At 41.3% G+C, this 19784-nt stretch overlaps 1 protein-coding gene across 3 annotated transcripts in view; it reads right to left on the minus strand.

Moving 5' to 3' along the window:
* The window catches only part of STARD9 (StAR related lipid transfer domain containing 9), a 135293-nt gene extending 115513 nt beyond the window's left edge, over window positions 1-19780 (minus strand). For 2 of the 3 annotated variants that reach the window (XM_042942256.1, XM_042942254.1), the window contains exon 1: window positions 3724-3815. In XM_042942256.1, the coding sequence (XP_042798190.1) occupies window positions 3724-3770 (47 nt within the window). In that variant the 5' untranslated portion in view covers window positions 3771-3815. Of the gene's footprint in view, window positions 1-3723; window positions 3816-4491; window positions 4551-19704 lie in introns of those variants that run through there. The other variant, XM_042942255.1, reaches the window with a different exon arrangement.
* Between the last annotated feature and the right edge of the window lie 4 nt (window positions 19781-19784).

Here is a 19784-nt window from a genome sequence, read left to right on the forward strand (position 1 = left end):
CTCAACTGGGGAGCTGGCCACACAGAGCTCAACGAAAGTCTGCGGAGATGGAGCCTCATGCCGCGGAATGGCGCTACTAACACTTGCCTTGGGGTCCTGAATTCTACCAAGAGGCATTTATTTCTTAGAATGAATTTCCCTTTGCACAGGGATAAATCCTCAGTTACACATTTACTCCTACAACAATGTTTCTTAGAGTGTGGTCCACAGGCTACCTTCATCAGAATTAAGTGAGTTGGTGGGTTTATTTGAATTCCTGTTAACAAGTTGCATTATGGGGCGGGGTGGGGGGGGGGGAACAACAACCAAGTTGCATTGTAACAAGCTCCCCAGGTGGATTGTATGCAAACGGTAATTTGAGAATCACTGTCCTAGAGGGGAAAATAAGCAAGCCATTACCACTTATTATCTAATCATTTGTAAAAGTTTAAAAAAAAAAAAAAAAGCAGACATCTAAGTATAAGGAGTAATAAAAATAATTGTTAAAAATTATATAGCGAACACTTTTTTGTACCCTTAAAATGAGCCAAGCCCTAGGTATTTTTAATGTATTCTTTCATTTAATCTTCATAAAAAAACATTGAAGTAGTTATCCTATTTTACAGATTAAAAAAAAAAAAAAAAACCTACGACCCACAGAAAGAGAATATAGTATACGAACAGTAACTTTTGACAGGGCAGTGGGGAGTATTCCAGAGCCTACAATATTGACAGAAGAGAACATGTTCTTTCAATGATGAATGATTCTGGATACGCAAGGAAGAGCATCACATAATGAGCTACAGATTTTCTAATTATGGGAAATTGTGAGGAGTGGGAGGGAATCAAAACCATTTCCCACATTATCATTTTACTTATGGTCAGCCCCAGTCCTATTAAGCAAACAGGCATTTGATCAAGAAGCGCAACTTTTCGGTCGTCTCAGGAAGGAACAACTTCGTCTACTGACTGGAATCTTGACTCTACCTACTTTTAGACCTTAAACAAGACCATTTTCTTATCTGGAAAAACAAAAAATGGAAGCTTAGACCAGATGATCTCTAAGATTTCTTCACAAGTACATCATATCCAATGACTATTAGCTGAATCCGTGCCAGTGACTTATTTGAAGGTTGAACAAACCACATAATTAGCAGATTCCCTACATTTGAATTTTTTTTTTTTTAACGTTTATTTATTTTTGAGGCAGAGAGAGGCAGAGCATGAACGGGGGAGGGGCTGAGAGACAGGGAGACACAGAATCGGAAGCAGGCTCCAGGCTCCGAGCCGTCAGCCCAGAGCCCGACGCGGGGCTCGAACTCACGGACCGTGAGATCATGACCTGAGCCGAAGTCAAGTCGGACGCTTAACCGACTGAGCCACCCAGGCGCCCCCAGATTCCCTACATTTGGATGAACCTCAGCAAAGATAGTGGAAGTTAACAAACCCTGGGTATAGCTGCATCTCTGCAGGGTTCTCTGAGAAGACAGGAGTAGTCTTGACTTCTTAGCTGAAGAGTCACAGTGGGTTTATCCATATTTGCTCCTGAATCTTCAGCCTCATATAATTTATTCACACCTGGATATCTGCAGTATTGGCATTCTACCTCTTGATGCTCAAGCCTCGTAACCTAAACTAAAAGCAAGTAAGCTTTTGTGCCCTTCTTTCACCTTCACTTTTGTTTGATGAGATAAATTACTCTCTACCATGGCTGCAAATAACTCAATTTCAAAAGCATTTTCTTAGTTTTTTTATGTTTATTTTTGGAGAGCGAGAGACAGAGCAGGAGTGGGGAAGGGGCAGCGAGAGAGGGAGACCTGGAATCCTAAGCAGGCTCCAGGCTCTGAGCTGTCAGCACAGAGCCGGAAGTGGGGCTCAAACTCACCAACACGGGAGATCATGACCTGAGTGGAAGTTGAACACTTAACCGACTGAGCCACCCAGGTGCTCCACAACAGCATTTTATTAATCTAATCCACACTATTATAAATTCCTAGCACTCAAGGAATTGAGAGGCTACTGTTAGGGGTGCTCAAGGTAATTATCCTGAGAATCCTAAAAAAACAGTTTTGCAAAAAGAAGATGAGCTGGAGGCTACCTCCAAGGTGGCAGCTGCACCTATGAAAACTCAACCATAAGTCACCACATTCAATCATGCAGAAGCCCAATGTCATAAACCACTTACCAATCTAAACACAGCAGTTCAGGCATGTACTGCTTTCCTTCTTTCTTCATTGTATCTCTTTTGCCTTTTTCCTACTTTCTTTTCTGTTCTTGTTTCTTTCCCTCATCCCATTGCTCTCCTCATTATTCTGTCAATTGTATGACTTTTCAAAACCAATCACCACCATACCAGGGACAAAAATAATCCCTGCTAGTACCAAATTTTGTTATGGGAGACAATGCATTTTTATTTATCCTTCTGCCCAATTGGCAAGCCACCTTATGTCCTGGAAAATTTTTAAACCTCCCAAATAATTCCATTATATGTCTTATGGTCCCAAACTACATTCTGCCAGCTTTGTCTCCTCTCACTCACCTCCCTCTACACATCCTCTCCCTAAAAGGGGGTTTTCTAACAGCTTAAGTCCTTTGCTCTCAGTGTTCTTTCTACACCTTCTATACCTATCAGCAAACTCTAATAGCTCTTTAAAAAACGGTACAGGGGTGGGGCCCCTGGGTGGCTCAGTTGGCTAAGCATCTGACCTCGGCTCAGGTCATGATCTCATGGTCCGTGAGTTCAAGCCCCATGTTGGGCTCTGTGCTGACAGCTCAGAGCCTGGAGCCTACTTCAGATTCTGTGTCTCCCTCTCTCTGCCCGTCACCTGCTCTCTCTCTCTCTCTCTCTCTCTCTCTCTCAAAAATATAAAACATTAAAAAATTAACACACACACACACACAGTTCAGGGGCTCCTGGTTGGCTCAATCAGTAAAGCATGAGACTCTTGCTCTCCTGATCTCTGGGTGAGCTTGAGCCCCACATTAAAAAACGACAACAAACAAATAAAAACAATTAAAATACCAGCCCTTCCCTGGCTTTCCAAACCTGGGAGTGGAAAATCCATGAAAAAGGGAAGAAATTATGTCGCCTGATATTGGATGCCTCAACAGCTGAGAGATGATGGATCTGATTAGCCCATGAGGAAATAAGCACTGACGACACTGAAGAAACGGGTTAGAATAACTTCCTTCTACTACCCAGTTCTGCTACCGCGCATGGGATGAAACCACGCTCTCCCTGGGCCTCAATTACCCTCTCATGCCTTACAATCTGGCTCTCTCCACATCTGTGCAGAGAAACCAAGGTGCGCTCAGGAGCAAACACAATTCTGCCTCAGCCCCCGCAGGTACTCCAGAGCCACCAAGAAGAAGAGAAGACACTGCCCATTCCTCTCCCCGGGTACTTTCCCAGCCCTTCTCAGCGAACTCAGTGAGAAAGGCCCAACCCATGCATCAAGACTTGAGCCGTGGTCCCCCAAAACTCCTGCTCACAGGACTCCAGGGACACGAACACAGCGCAGCCCACCGCTGACGCAATCCAGTAAGCACTATACCCCAGGACGAGACCCGAAAGTTCTAACCGAAACTTTGTCCCGCCAGGCTTTTAGGGTTTCCGGACCCTGGCCCCTTGGGCCACTTTGTGTCTGACTTCTCCGCGCCAGAATCACTTGAGCGAGAGGCGGGAACCTCGCCCTCCTCTCAGTTCATATGACGCCTCAGGAGCCCCCTCCCTTCCAGACTCACCTCTTGCTGAGAGGTCGGACCCTCACGGCCACCCGCACGTTCGCCATCCCTCGGCCACAGCCCAAGCCTAGCAGGTCCGCCCAGCCGCAGCATCCCCAGCCCCAACCCCAAGTCCAGCCCCGCCCGCCCCACGCGCCTCACGGGACGGCCCCGCCCATGCGCGCGCAGTGAGCCAGCAAGGGTAGAGCCTGCGGAGCCTCAGCCAATCGTGAGTCCGGTGGGCGGGAGATCGCCCTGCCCGGCCAGCCAAGCCCGCCTGGCTCCGCCCCGCCTCGCCCCGCCCACGCACCGCCCAACACAGCCCCGCCCAAGGGCGAATCTGTTCGACGGGGGCGAGGCCTGCCGCGTCTTAGCCAATCCTGAGCCATACAGGCCAGGCCCCACCTACCAGGAATTAGCTTTTGTTCTCGGACAGTGCTGTACAGAGTCAAGTAAACACGTTTAAGTTTCGGTTAACACCGACAGTTTACAACGAAATTTGCTAAATACTTGTAATCGCTGCGTTGCCCTGAGCTGTCAATTCTGTGCTTAAATTTTAGGGGCAGAAATGAAATGGCGAACAGTTCCCAGCGACATTTGCAGTTCCTAGCGAAGAACAGTGCTCTTGAAGAAGCACCTGGAGTGTGAAGTTTACAGTGCTAGTTGGCAAGCTTCTCTAGATTGTGATGGAACTTCGTGGCCACTCTGACAGTGTTTGTGATCGTGGAAAGAATGCTGTCAGTCCGAAATGGTTCATTAGTTCACCCAAGAAATAACTTGAATACCTACCAAGAGTCAGGTGCTCCGGTTCTTGCGGATACAGTCCCAGCCTTCGTGGAACTTAGAATCTACAGGGAAAGGAAAAGAGACAAATTATATAATTTGTCAGATGGTGCTGACTGCAATTTTTTTTTAAAGCAGGGAAATGGTTTTGGGGTATGTAGAGGGAAAGGTACTTATATTATACAGGATCTTAAGGAAAGGCCTCACTGATAAGGTGACACTTAACTAGATTTGAAGAAAAGGAGGGGGCCATTCAAGTATTCATTTATTTAATAAATATTTTCTAAGCAAGCATCTATTATAACAGGCTTTGTTCTAAGTAGGAAGGATATAAGCAGTGAAGAAAACAAGCAAACTTCTGACCTCATGGAGCTTGGTGAGAAATTACCAATAAGCAAAACAATTTAAAATGTATATCAGAGATGTATAATATGTATAAAGACAAAATATAAAGCAGGAGAGGAGATAGAAGAAAGTGAGTAGAGAAGGTGTTGAAATTTCAGATATGGCCAGGGAAGTATTTGCTGAGAAAGTGACATGAGAAAAATCTGAAGGATATAAAAGAATCCCGCTGTTATCTTGAAGGACAATTCCAGACACAGGGACCAGGCCAGTGTGAGGGCTCAGAACTTGGATGTAGCCTGAAACATTAGAAGAATGACAAGAAATTCGGTGGGGATAGAATGAAGTGACAGAGAGGGAGAGTCATAGAGGTAACATGAAACCACCATAAACTCTTTGAATTTTATTCTGGGTGAATTGGAAAACAATTGGAAAGTTTTAAGGAGAAAGCAAAATTATATGATTTATGTCTTTAAAGGATTGCTCTGGCTGTTGTTTTGAGACTAGGTTGAGGAATGGGGAATGATGAAAGCCCAACAGAGACCAGTTAGAAAGCTCTTTTAGTACTTCAGGGGTAGTAGTAGAGTCATGGTGGTGTCAGGCATTTTGCAATAGCAGTTTACCTTTCCAGTCTCCTCTTTCTCATCTGTTTGAAAGTATTCTTCCCTAGAGTTTTAGGACACAATTCAGATTCACCTGGAACCCTAGTCTTCTGAATGGCTTCTCTACTCACTGTGCTTTGCAGTGAAAATAATCACTGTTAGGAAAACCAGTATTGAGGTTCTTCAAAAAATTAAAAATAGAAATACCAAAGATCCCACTTCTGGGTAAAAATAGAAATGAAATGAAATCAGTATCTTGAAAATATACCTGCACCCGCAAGTTCATTGCAGCATTATTCACAATTAGCCAAGACATGGAAACAATTTAAATGTGCACCAAAGGATGGATAAAGAGGGGTATCTGCATGGCTCAGTCGATTGAGCATCTGACTCTTAGTTTTGGCTCAGTAGTGATCCCAGAGTTGTGGGATTGAGAGAGATTCTCTCTCTCTCTCTCTGCCTCTCTCCCCTGCTCATGCTCTCTCTTTCTCTTTAAGAGAAGAAGAAGAAGAAGAAGAAGAAGAAGAAGAAGAAGAAGAAGAAGAAGAAGAAGAAGAAGAAGACGACGACAGGGACACCTGGATGGCTCAGTTGGATAAGTGGGTGACTTCAGCTCAGGTCATGATCTCACAGTTCATGAGTTCAAGTCCTGCTTCAGGCTTGGTTCTGACAGCCTGGAGCCTGCTTTGAATTCTGTGTCTCCCTCTCTCTCTGCCCCTCCCCAGCTTGCACTCTGTCTCTGTCTCTCTCAAAAATAAATAAACATTTAAAAAAAAGTTTTTTAAAGATGGATGGATGGATAAAGAAAATGCAGTGTATGTGTGTGTGTGTATATGTGTGTGTGATGGAAAATTAATCAGCCATTTAAAAAAAAGGAAATCCTGGGGCGCCTGGGTGGCTCAGTCGGTTGAGTGTCCAACTTCGACTCAGGTCATGATCTTTCAGTCCGTGAGTTCTAGCCCCGCATCAGGCTCTGTGCTGACAGCTCAGAGCCTGGAGCCTGCTTTGGATTCCGTATCTCCCTCTCTCTGCCCCTTCCCCGCTCATGCTCTGTCTCTCTCCATCTGTCAAAAATGAATAAACGTAAAATGAAATAAAATAAAATAAAAGTAAAATAAAAATGTTTATTAAAAAAAATAATAAAAAAATAAAAAAATAAACAAAGGAAATCCTGCCATTTGTGACAACACGGATGGGCATTATTCTAGGCAGAATAACTCAGAGAAAGATAAATCGTGTATGATCTCACTTTCATGTGGAATCTTAAAAAGCAAAACTTGGGGTGCCTGGGCGACTCAGTCGGTTGAGCGTCCGACTTCGGCTCAGGTCATGATCTCACAGTCTGTGGGTTCGAGCCCCGCATCAGGCTCTGTGCTGACAGCTCAGAGCCTGGAGCCTGTTTCAGATTCTGTGTCTCCCTCTTTCTCTGACCCTCCCCTGTTCATGCTCTCTCTCTGTCTCAAAAATAAATAAACGTTAAAAAAAAAAAATTAAAAAAAAAAAAAAAAGCAAAACTTATTGAAACAGATTGGTGGTACCAGGGCTGGGGGTGGGAAAATGAGAATATGTTGGTCAAAGGGTACAAACTTCCAGATAGAAGTTCTGGGGACCTAATGTACAGTATAGTGACTATAGTTAACAATACTGTATTGTATACTTGAAAGTTGCTAGGACAGACACCTAGCTGACTCAGTTGGTGGGTCATGTGACTCTTGATCTCAGGGTTGTGAGTTCCAGTCCCATGTTGGGGGTAGAGATTACTTAGAGAGAAAGAAGGAAAGAAAGAAAGAAAGAAAGAAAGAAAGAAAGAAAGAAAGAAAGAAAGAAAAGAAAGAGAAAAAAGAAAGTTGCTAAGAGAATAAAATTTTATTTTACTTTAATTTTAGAGAGAGAGGAAGAAAGAACACAAGTTGGGCAGAAGGGCAGAGGGTGAGAGAGAGAGAGAATCTTAAGCAGGCTCCACGCTCAGCATGGAGCCCAACATAGGGCTCCATTGCACAACTGAGATCATGATCTGAGACGAAACCAAGAGTCAGAGGCTTAATCAACTGAGCCACCCAGGCACCCTGAGAATAAATCTTAAGTGTTCTTACCACCACACACAAAAATAGTAATTATATGATAATATATATGGATATATTAACCAACCTTATTGTGGTAATCATTTCACAAGGTAAATATGTTGTACACCTTAAACTTACACAGTGTTAAATATGAATTGTATCCCAATAAATCTGAAAAAAGTATTGTTTTGTTAATATATTTCTATTTTAAGATTGGAGAAGTTGGCCTAATAATATTCTGTACTTTAAAAATTGTGTATAGTCATAAATATTTCGATCTGGATTTTTAAAAGATAAGGACACTTTTTAAAGTTTATTTATTTTTGGGCGCCTGGGTGGCTCAGTCGGTTGAGCGTCTGACTTCAGCTCAGGTCACGATCTCACGGTTCATGAGTTCAAGCCCCACGTCAGGCTCTGGGCTGATGGCTCAGAGCCTGGAGCCTGCTTCTGATTCTGTGTCTCCCTCTCTCTCTGCCCCTCCCCCATTCATGCTCTGTCTCTCTCTGTCTCAAAAATAAATAAACATTAAAAAAAAATTAAAAAAAAAAGAAAGAAAAAAAAAGTTTATTTATTTTTAAGAGAGAAAGATAGCTAGCAGGAGGGGGGCAGAGAGAGAGAGAGTGAGAATCCCAAGCAGGCTCTGTACCATCAGCATGGGTGCCCAAAATGGGACTCCAACCCATGAACCATGACATCATGACCTGAGCTGAAATCAAGAGTCAGATATCAAACCTCCTGAGCCACCCAGCCGCCCAAGAACTTCTTTCTAACATAACCATAATATCATTATCATGACCAGGGACATTCGTTCCTTAATACCATAAATATTCAGAATTTAAACCTCCCTTATTGTCTCATAAAGTTATTCTTTTTAAACAATCTCTGGAGGTGCCTGGGTGGCTCAATTGGTTAAGCATCCAACTTTGGCTCAGGTCATGATCTCACAATTTGTGAATTTGAGTCCCACATCAGGCTCTCTGCTGTCAGCATGGAGCCCACTTTAGATCCTTTGTCCCCCTCTCTCTCTGGCCCTCCCCCTCTCATGTTCATCCTCTCTCTCTCTCTCTCAAAAATAAACATTAAAAAAATTAAAACAAAACATCTTTGAGTCAGGATCTAAATAAATTGGGTTGATATGTCATTTATTTGTTTGCTTGTTTGTTGCGAGGGGGGTGGGGCAGAAAGAAAGGGAGAAAGAGAATCCCAAGCAGGCTCCATGCTCAGCGCAGAGCCTGATGTAGAGCTTGATCCCACAACCCTGGGATCATGACCTGAGCCAAAATCAAGAGTCGGATGCTCAACCAACAGAACCACCCAAGCACCCCTGGGCTGATAGGTCTTTTAATCTTTTATTCAGTAACTTCCTTGTTGTTCTCTTTCTCCCCTGGCATTAATTTGTTTAAAAAAAAAAAAAAAGGCCATTTTTCTGTAGATTTCCCACAGACTAGACTTTCCAAATTGATCCCTATGGTGATATTCAAATGTCTTCATTCTCTGTATTTCTGTAATTGGTAGTTCAATCCAGAACCTTAGTCAAATCAATCAGCACCTGTCTTTCTTTTTTTTTTTTTTAATTTTTTTTTTAACGTTTATTTATTTTTGAGACAGAGAGAGACAGAGCATAAACAGAGACAGAGGGTCAGAGAGAGGGAGACACAGAATCTGAAACAGGCGCCAGGCTCTGAGCTGTCAGCACAGAGCCCGACACGGGGCTCAAACTCACGGACCGCAAAATCATGACCTGAGCCGAAGTCGGCCACTTAACCGACTGAGCCACCCAGGTGCCCCTAGCACCTTTTCTTTTTGTGGTATTTGTAATCGCTAATGATGATCTTTTGAGCTCTCAGGTCATCAATTCACCAGGGGTTTAAATGTTCTGGACCTAATTTCCAATGTGTGTGGTGGAGTGGGGGTGCCTCCCTCCCCCCACCAAGCAATTCTCCAACACCAGCTGGGTGTCTTACAATTCAATTCAATTCTGACACTATCTCCCCAGAGATAGTATCAGATTCCAAGGGTTAGGGGCTCAGTCTCATAAGACTGCCCTCCACTTCCAATGCCAATCACAATCCCAGGTTATTATGTGTGCTTCTGACCCACTGTCTACAGAATGGAGGTTCCCACAATGCCTTCCTGTATTCAATTAATTTCTAGACTGGCCTTCAGATGTCAGTCAAAGGTCCAAGTTGTTACCTATACTTCTGACATAGTGGGCATAAATCAGAAGTTCACATGAGCCCCTCCTTAGGTTCAACGAATCTGCTAGAGCAGCTCACAAAACTCAGGAAACCCATTTACTCACTATATTATCAGTTTATTACAAAGAATATTAAAGGATACAGGTCAACAACCAGATGAAGGGATACATAGGATGAGGTCCCAAACAAAGGAGCTTCTGTCCTCATGGAGTTCAAGACCCAGCATGGTGGCATGTGGGAAGGGTTCTGGTTCTCCAATCTGGAAAGTCTTGGAACACCATCCTTTTGGGGTTTTATGAAAGATTCATAACAAGGGCATGATTGATTAAATAACTGACTATTGGCAATTGATTTAGTTCCAGCCCTCCTTCCTCCCTAGAGTTGAGGGAGGTAGGAAAGTCCTAACCCTCTATTCACATGGTTGGTTCTCCTGGCAACCAGCCCTCATCTCTAAGTGGGGTCAAAAAGTCACCTCATTATAGGGGAGCCTGGATGGCTCAGTCAGTTAAGCATCAGACTTCAGCTCAGGTCATGATCTCACAGTTCATGAGTTTGAGCCCTGCATCAGGCTCCTTGCTGATAATGCAGGGCCTGTTTGGGATTCTCTCTCTTCCTCTCCTTCTGTCTCTAGTCTTCCCCAACTCTCTGTCTCTCTCTTAAAATAGATAAATAAACTTTTAAAAAAGTCATTTGTCCTGGGGCACTTGGTTGGCTCAGACAGTTAAGCATCTAAATTTCAGGTCAGTAGCTCTAAATTTCAGGTTAGTCGGGTCAGGACTAACAGAACAGAGCCTGCTTGGGATTCTTCCTCTGTCTCTGGCCCTCCCCAACTCATGCTCACTCTCTCTCTCTCTCAAAATAAATAAACTTTAAAAAAAAAAATCACTTGGGGTGCCTGGGTGGCTTAGTTGGTTAAGCGACCAACTTTGGCTCAGGTTTGTGGTTTTTGGCTTGTGGTTTGTGAGTTCGAGCCCTGAATTGGGCTCTGTGCTGACAGGTCAGAGTTGGAGTCTGCTTCAGATTCTGTCTCCCTCTCTCTCTGCCCATCTCCTGCTTGCACTCTGTCTCTCTCTCTCAAATACAAATAAACATTAAATTATTACAAAAATAAAAAAATTAATTAATTAATTTTAAAAATCACCTCATTACCAAACAAGTGACACCTTTAAAGGTCACATCACTTAGAAAATTCCAAGGATTTTAGGAGCTCTGTGACAGAAATGGGATGAAGACCATTATACATATTTCTTATTGTAAGTCACAATATTACAGGGTTGCAAAGTGATGATACTCTAATTTTATCATTTCTTTTTTTTTTTTTTAGAGAGAGAGAGAGAGAGAGAGTGCATGAGTGGGGGAGAAGGACAAAGGGAGAGAGAGACAGAGAGAGACAGAGAGAGGATCCCAAGCAGGGGCCACTCTCAGCACACAAACCGACATGGGGCTTGATCCCACAACCCTGGGATCATGACCTGAGCCAAAATCAAGAGTCAGATGCTCCACTGACTGAGCCACCCAAGCACCCTTACCATTCTTCATTTATGAGTTGAAATACTTCTATACAGAGCAACTTTTCCTCATCAACTATTTGGTTACCCTGAGGTACAGTTTATTTAGCAAAGCCAGGACAAATGCTTGATTGTTTCAATTACCAGTTTTCAAAATAAGTTGGTTCCCTAGCACTTCTCAAGGTGGTTAATGATTTGTTTTTACTATTTTTATATATTCATGAATTTAAGCATATTTGATTTGCTTCAATCTATTGTACTTACTAGTATTGATAGCCAAATCATCTCAACTTTAGCCAGTGGGAGCCTCACTGACTTCTGACTCGGCTCGAGTAGTCTTTGATAGCTTCCTTTATTTCTGATATGACAAGAAGTTCCAGGTTTATTTTAAACATTTCCCACTCTATTTAAAAAAAATTTTTTTTAATGTTTACTTATTTTTGAGAGACACAGTAACAGAGTGAGAGCAGGGGAGGGGCAGAGAGAGAGGGAGACACAAAATCCAAAGCAGGCTCCAGGTGCTGGGCTATTAGCACAGAGCCCAACATGGGGCTTGAACCCACGAACTGTGAGATCATGACCTGAGCCAAAGCTGGACGCTTAACTGACTGAGCCACCCAGGTGCCCCAACATTTCCCACTCTGAATGTGATGTCAGCCATTTCTTTAAGAATTTCTGATTCCTTTATGCCTCTGTTATTCATTTATTTACCATTTTATTTTTATTTCTATTTTTTTATGTTTTTATTTTATTATTGAGAGAGAGAGATAGAGTGTGATTGGGGAGGGGCATAGAGAAAGGGAGACACAGGATCTGAAGCAGGCTCCAGGCTCTAAGCTGTCGGCACAGAACCTAACGTGGGGCTCAAAACCAGGGACCTTGAGATCCTGACCTGAGCTGAAATCGGACGCTTAACCAGCTGAGCCACCCAGGTGCCCCTATTTATTTTTTATTTAAAAAAGTTTTTAATAGAGGTAAAATTGACATACAACATTATATTAGTTTATCTTAGGCCACAAAACAAGTCGTAATACATTTAAGAGGATATCAAACAATGTTTTCAACCATAACAGTAAGAAACTAGAAATCAGTGGCACCTGTGTGCCTCAGTTGGTTAAGCGTCTGACTTCAGCTCAGTCAGGATCTCAAGGTTCATGAGTTTGAGCCCTGCATTGGGCTCTGTGCTGACAGCTCAGGGCCTGAAGCCTGCTTCGGATTCTGTACAGGTCTCATTCTCTCTCTGCCCCTCCCCTGCTTGTGCTCTGTCTCTCTCTCTCTGTAAAAACAATAAATAAAAATTAAAAAAAAAATGAAACTAGAAATCAAATACAAGAATAAAAACCAGAAAACTCACAAGTATGTGGAAATTAAGCAACATACTGCTGAACAAACAGTGAGTCAAAGAAAAAATCGGGATGGCTCAGTTGTTAAGCATCTCACTTTGACTCAGCTCATGATCTCATGGTTCATGAGTGAGTTCGAGTCCCATGGGTGAACCCCACTTCTCTCTCTCTCTCTCTCTGCCCCTCATTCAATTGTGCCTTCTCTTTCTCAAAAAAAAAAAAAAAAAAAAAAAAATCAGAGGAGGAAAAAAATACCATGAGACAAATGAAAATGGAAACATAACATACCAAAATTTATGGGATGCAGCAAAGCAATTTTAAGAGGGAAACTCAAAGAAATAAATGCTTATCTCAAGAAACAAGAAAAATATCAAATAAATAATGTAGCTTTATACCTCAATGAACCGGAAAAAAAGGACAAAGTCCAAAGTTAGTAAAAGGAAGGCAGTAACAAATATCAGAGCAGAAATAAACAAAATAGAGACTAAAAAGACAATAGAAAAGATCAATGAAACTAAGATTTGGTTCTTTGAAAAGACAAACAAAACTGACAAACTTTTCGCTAGATTCACCAAGATAAAAAGAGAGATCAAACAAAATCAGAAATGAAAGAAGAGACATTAAAACAGATAACAGAGAAAAACAAAGGATCATAAGAGACTACTATGAATAATTATATGCTAACAAATTTGATGACCTAGGAAATAAAATAAATTCCTAGAAACATACAAACTACTTCATGAATCGTAAAGAAATAGAAAATCTGAACAGACTGATTACTAATAAGGAGATTGAATCTGTAATAAAAAACGTTTTAGGGGCACTTGGCTGGCTCAGTTGCAGGAACATGTGACTCTTGATCTCAGGGTCATGAGTTTGAGCCCCACATTGGGTGTAGAAATTACCTAAATTAAAACCTAAAAACAAGAAACAAAGAAACCTTCCCACAAACAAAAGTTCAGGACCCAGCAGCTTCACTGGTGAATTCTACCAAACATTCAAAGAATTAATACCAATCCTTCCCAAATTCTTCCAAAAAATGGAAGAGGGAACCCCCCAAACTCATTTTACCAGGTCAGCATTACCCTAATACCAAAACCATTAGAGGATGCCATTAGAAAATTACAAGCCATGGGGCGCCTGGGTGGCTCAGTCGGTTGAGCGTCCGACTTCAGCCCAGGTCATGATCTCGCGGTCCATGGGTTCGAGCCCCACGTCGGGCTCTGTGCTGACAGCTCGGAGCCCGGAGCCTGTTTCGGATTCCGTGTCTCCCTCTCTCTCTGACCCTCCCCTGTTCATGCTCTGTCTCTCTCTGTCTCAAAAATAAATAAACATTAAAAAATTAAAAAAAAAAATTACAAGCCAGTATCCCTGATGAATATATTTTCAAAAACCCTCAACAAAATATTAGCAAACCAAACTCAAGAGTACCTTAAAAGGATTACACCCCATAATCAAATGGGATTTATTCCAGGGATTCAGGGATGGTTCAACATCTGCAAATCAATTGAAAATTAAAATCAGGGGCACCTAGGGGCACCTGGGTGGCTCAGTTGGTCAAGCAGCCAATTTTGGCTCAAGTCATGATCTCACGGTTTGTGAGTTTGAGCCCCGTGTCGGGTTCTGTGCTGACAGGTCAGAGCCTGGAGCCTGCTTCAGATTCTGTGTCTCCTTCTCTCTCTCTGCCCCTCCCCTGCTTGTGCTCTGTCTCTCTCCATCTCTCAAAAAATAAATAAACATTAAAAAAAATTTGTTAAAATCAGGGGCGCCTGGGTGGCTCAGTTGGTTAAGTGTCTGACTTCTGCTCAGGTCATGATTTCTCAGTTTGTGAGTTTGAGCCCCACATTGAGCTCTGAGCTATTAGTGCAGAGCTTGCTTCGGATCCTCTATCTCCTCTCTCTCTCTGCCCCCCACCCCCCACTCACTCACTCATTCTCTCTAATAAAAATAAACATTTTTTAAAAAATTAAAATCATATGATCAAGGGCACCTGGCTGGCTCAGTTGGTTAAGTGTTCTACTCTTGATTTTGGCTCAGGTCATGATCTCATAATTTGAGAAATTGAGCCCCACATCTAGCTCTGCACTGACAGTGTGGAGTCTGCTTGGGATTCTCTTTCCCTCTTTCTCTGCCTCTCCCCCACTCGTTCATTTTCTCTCTCTCTCTCTCTCTCTCCCAAAATAAATAAACTCAAAAAAAGTCAAGTGATCATCTCAATAGATGTAGGAAAAGCATTTGACAAAATTCAACATCTGTTTATGATAAAAACTCTCAACAAAGTGCATATAGAAGGAAATACCTCAACATAATAAAGGACATATATGACAAGCCCACAGGTAACATCATACTCCACAGTAAAAAGCTGAAAGCTTTTCTCTAAGATAGGGAATAAGGCAAAGATGTCCACTCTCGCCACTTTTACTCAACATAGTATTGGAAGTCCTAGCCATAGCAACTTGGCAAGAAAAAGAAATAAAAGGCATCCAAATTGGAAAGGAAGAAGTAAAACTGTCACTATTTGCAGACGATGTATTATATATAGAAAACTCTAAAGATTCCACCAAAAAAACATTAGAACCAATAAAAGAATTCAGTAAAGTTTCAGGATATAAAATCAATATGTAAAAATCTGCTATATTTCTATACACTAATAATGAACTAACAGAGAAATTAAGAAAGCAGTTCCATTTACAATTCATCAAAAAGAATAAAATGCCTGGGAATAAATTTAACAAGGAGGTGAAAGACCTATACATTGAAAACTGTAAGACATCAATAAAAGAGATTGAAAAAGACAAATAAAGGGAAAGATATTCAGTGTTCATGATTGGAAGAATGAAGATTGTCAAAATGTTCATACTGCCCAAAACAATCCGCAGATTTAATGCCATCCTTATCAAAAATCCAATGGCATTTTCCACAGATATAGAAGAAACAATTCTAAAATGTATATGGAGCCAGAAAATTGTCTTACAAAGCTATAGTAATCAGAACAGTATGGTAGGGGCATAAAGAGACACATGGATCAATGAAACAGTACAGAGAGCCCAGAAAAAACTGCATGCATGTATAGTCAATTAATTTACTACATGAAGCCATGAATATACAATGGGGAAAAGGACAGTATCTTAAATAAATGGTAGGAAAACTGGACAGCCACATGGCAAAGAATGAAACTGAATGAAAAGAATGAAACTTCAGGGGACCCAGAAGGGCCTTTTTATGTAAGTTCCATACCCAATTCTTATTTGTTTGTTTAATTTAGTGCCTGAAGGAATAAAAAGATAGCCTGGAAAGGGAAATGAGAGTTACCAAAGTCATCCACACTTTTGGTTAAATCTAATAACACCAAGGACTTTCACTTATCATTATGTACTAGGAACTGATTGTTTTCCATGTATCATCTTACTTAATCTTCCCAATAATCCATGAAGTAGGCACTGTTATCTCCATTTTTGAAAAAAGGAAATTGAGACTTCTGTTTTAAAAAGTTGTAAAGAACATACAGCTAGTGGTGCAACCTCAACTCAAAACCAGGTCTAATTCTAAAGACTTCGCTATTACTCTCCATGCTGTAGTAGCTAAAGACAAGCCCCATCTCTAGGTCTCCTTAACTGGGGAGTGGAGATGGAGAGAGGAATATAAGATTAATATGAGTTTGGGGAGAAAAGCCAATTCAGATTGCTGATATCCTATTCCATGATTCCCACTTATGTTCAGGTATTTTACAGAAAGCCTTCCAAACAGCAAAGTTTTTCAAGTAGATTCTCATTTTCTAAAATTATTTTTCAATGTTTTAAAAACATTTTTTTATTTTTATTTTTTTAGTTTATTTATTTTGAGAGAGAGAGAGAGCAGGGAAGGGGCAGACAGAGAGGGAGTAAGAGAGAATCCCAAACGGGCTGTACACTGTCAGTGTAGAGCCCAATGCAGGCCTCGAACTCATGAACTACAAGATCATGACTTGAGCTGAAAGCAAGAGTTGGATGCTTAACCTACTGAGCTACCCAAGTGCCCCTTTATTTTATTTTTAAATGTTTATTTATTTTTGAGAGAGTGCAAGCAGGGGAGGGTCAGAGGGGGACAGAGGATCTGAAGTGGTCTCTATGCTGACAGTAGTGAGCCTGATGTGGGGCTCAAATTCAGGAACCACGAGATCATGACCTGAGCCAAAGTAGAACACTCAACTAACTGAGCCACCCAGGTGCTCCTATTTTATATTTTATTATTTTAGTATAATTTAATTTAATTTAATTTAATTTAATTTAATTTAATTTAATTTAATTTTATCTTATAGAAAGAGCATGTGTGGGGGAGAGTGGTAGAGGAAAACAGAGATAGAATCCCAAGAGGGTTCCATGCTCAGCAGGAAGCCCAAAGAGGGGCTGGATCCCAGGACCCTGGGATCATGACTGAGCAGAAATCAAGTGTTGGACACTTAACCAGCTGAACCACCCAGATGCCCCTTAACTTTTTTTTAAGTTTATTTATTTTCTTTAGTAAGCTCTACACCCAATATGGGGCTCAAACTTAAAACCCCAAGTTTAAGAGTCACAAGATCTTCCGACTGAGCCAGTCAGATGCCCTCAAGTAAATTCTCATTGATCAAGGTAAATTTTTATGTCTCACAAAAGCTAAGATTCAGAAAAGAAAATACACATTACAGAAAAATTTATCAGCAACTACTGATAAAAAATAAGTATATGTTACTATCTCTAGGTAAAATAATTTCTGGTTAAGAAAATGTATTCAGGGGGTACTTGGCTGGCTCAGTTGGAGGAGCTATGACTCTTGATCTCAGACTTGTGAGTTCAAGCCCCACATTGGGTGTAAAGATTACTTAAATAAAAAGCTAAAAAAAAAAAACAAAAAAACAAAAAAACAAAAAAACAAAAAAACAAAGCATATTCAGACAGATTAAGTGCAGGGGCTTTTTGAAAATGTAATCTCACTTCAACTTTTAGAAAATGAATGGATTTTCACTTTTTCTAGCCTTCCACATTAAGAAAATAAAATGGTTTTGGGCACCTGGGTGGATCAGTAGGTTAAGTGTTAGACTTGATTTCAGCTCAGGTCATGATCTCACAGTTCTTGAGGTTGAGCCCCCATTTGGCTCTGAGCTGACAGCGCAGAGCCTGCTTGGGTTTCTCTCTCCCTGCCTCTCTCTGCCCCTCTCCAGCTCACTCTCTCAAATAAATAAATTAATAAATAACCTTAAAAAAAGAAAATAAAGTGGTTCAAAGTCTTGAGTAAGATATTTGACTATTTCATTATCTTAAATTCTGGTATAGCAACTTAAGAGGTCTAAAAAATTAGCCTCCCAGGAAAAGTTCATAAGATGATCATGGGATTCCTGCTCTTACCATATCCTAATGGAAATCTTTTCTTACAAACACTTATGGTGGTTTTTTTTTTTGTTTTTTGTTTTTCCAAAGGAGAAGGGAAAATTTAACTTGGAAATGGGAAAAGGCACAATTAGAAGACTTCTAGAATGTGTTGTTTATCTTGAATTATACCATTTTTTTTGGTAAATTCAATCATATTAGATTTTACCTGAATGTGGAATAAATTTGTTATGTAAATTCATTTGTTTTAGACATTTTAGGAATAGCTACGTTAATTAGTTTTATTAACATGTCAACTCCATTGTATTTTGCATGTCAAGGAACCCTTTGGGTTTTTTTATTCCTGACTTTATTTAAGGTTTGAGAAGACAACAGGTATCAGTCTGACAGTCATAGATTACAGGAAGGAGTAAATAAGAAAAATGCTAGAAAAATCAGGCAGCATCTCAATTCTCCAGAATAGTCTTCACAGAATGGCATCATTATAATGCTGGAAATGAATTCACAAATTTCACACACCTCTTAGCGCTGGTTCACAAGCTCCTCAGGTGTTTTCCAGGTACAGCCTAAAATTGGCCCCTGTACTTGTTGGGCAGTATGGGACTGAAGAGACACTGGCCGCTCCACGTTGGTAGGTCGCAGATTTAATAAGCAAGGGAACTTACATATGAGGGTTGTCTTCGGAAGCTACAAGATGAGTAGGTCTCCAAATCCTTCCACAAAATCTCAGGTTCTATGTAGAGGCCTTAACTGGGTTCAATCATGTATACCGTCCAGATATTCTCAGCACCACATTATCTCAAGGTTATGTCCTTGGGGGCACTTTCTGGGAGTGGGGAAAACAAGTAGAACCCACATTCCAAGAATAGGGAAGTGGGTGAGGAGCTTCGAGGTCGGTGAGTTCGAGCCCTGCGTCAGGCTCTGGGCTGATGGCTCAGAGCCTGGAGCCTGCTTCCGATTCTGTGTCTCCCTCTCTCTCTGCCCCTCCCCCATTCATGCTCTGTCTCCTCTGTCTCAAAAATAAATAAACGTTGGGGCACCTGGGTGGCGCAGTCGGTTAAGCGTCTGACTTCAGCCAGGTCACGATCTCGCGGTCTGTGAGTTCAAGCCCCGCGTCAGGCTCTGGGCTGATGGCTCGGAGCCTGGAGCCTGTTTCCGATTCTGTGTCTCCCTCTCTCTCTGCCCCTCCCCCGTTCATGCTCTGTCTCTCTCTGTCCCAAAAATAAATAAAAAACGTTGAAAAAAAATTAAAAAAAAAAAATAAAATAAATAAACGTTAATAAATAAATAAAGTAGACCTCACTCTTACCTCAAGTTTTTGAGTCAGATAACCTATAGGCCTATACTTTATGTATTTTTTTTTTTTTTTTTGAGAGAGAGAGACAGGGTGCAAGTGAGTGAGGAGCAGAAAGAGAGAGAGGAGAGAACCCCACAAGGGGCAGAGATAGAGAGGGAGAGAGAGAAGTGGTCGCACCCAAAGCAAGACTCGAACTCAGGAACTGTGAGATCATGACATGAGCTGAGGTTAGATGCTTAACGGACTGAGCCACCCAGGTACCCTATATGCCTATACTTTAAATGTAGACACTACAGAGAACCTATCACAAGATTCAGACAAGGGCCACAAAATTTTAGCTAGAAATTACAGGTTCATTTTTTTTTTAATTTTGAAAAAGACACACTAGACAAAACAACCAGGCATATCAATTTTTGTTTACACACACACACACACACACAGAAAATCACATGAAGAAGAAACATAGTAAGATCTTTGCAAACAAGGCTGCTCTTGAACAAATTTCTGATGAAATACAAAACCTTGTTTAAGTGTCTAGGAAACGTTAATGTTCAAGATATTACGACCACTCTTCTATATCCCATTTGCAAAAGTAGCAAAG

The sequence above is a fragment of the Panthera leo genome, chromosome B3 (assembly GCF_018350215.1).
Source record: "Panthera leo isolate Ple1 chromosome B3, P.leo_Ple1_pat1.1, whole genome shotgun sequence".
Taxonomy (NCBI): domain Eukaryota; kingdom Metazoa; phylum Chordata; class Mammalia; order Carnivora; family Felidae; genus Panthera; species Panthera leo.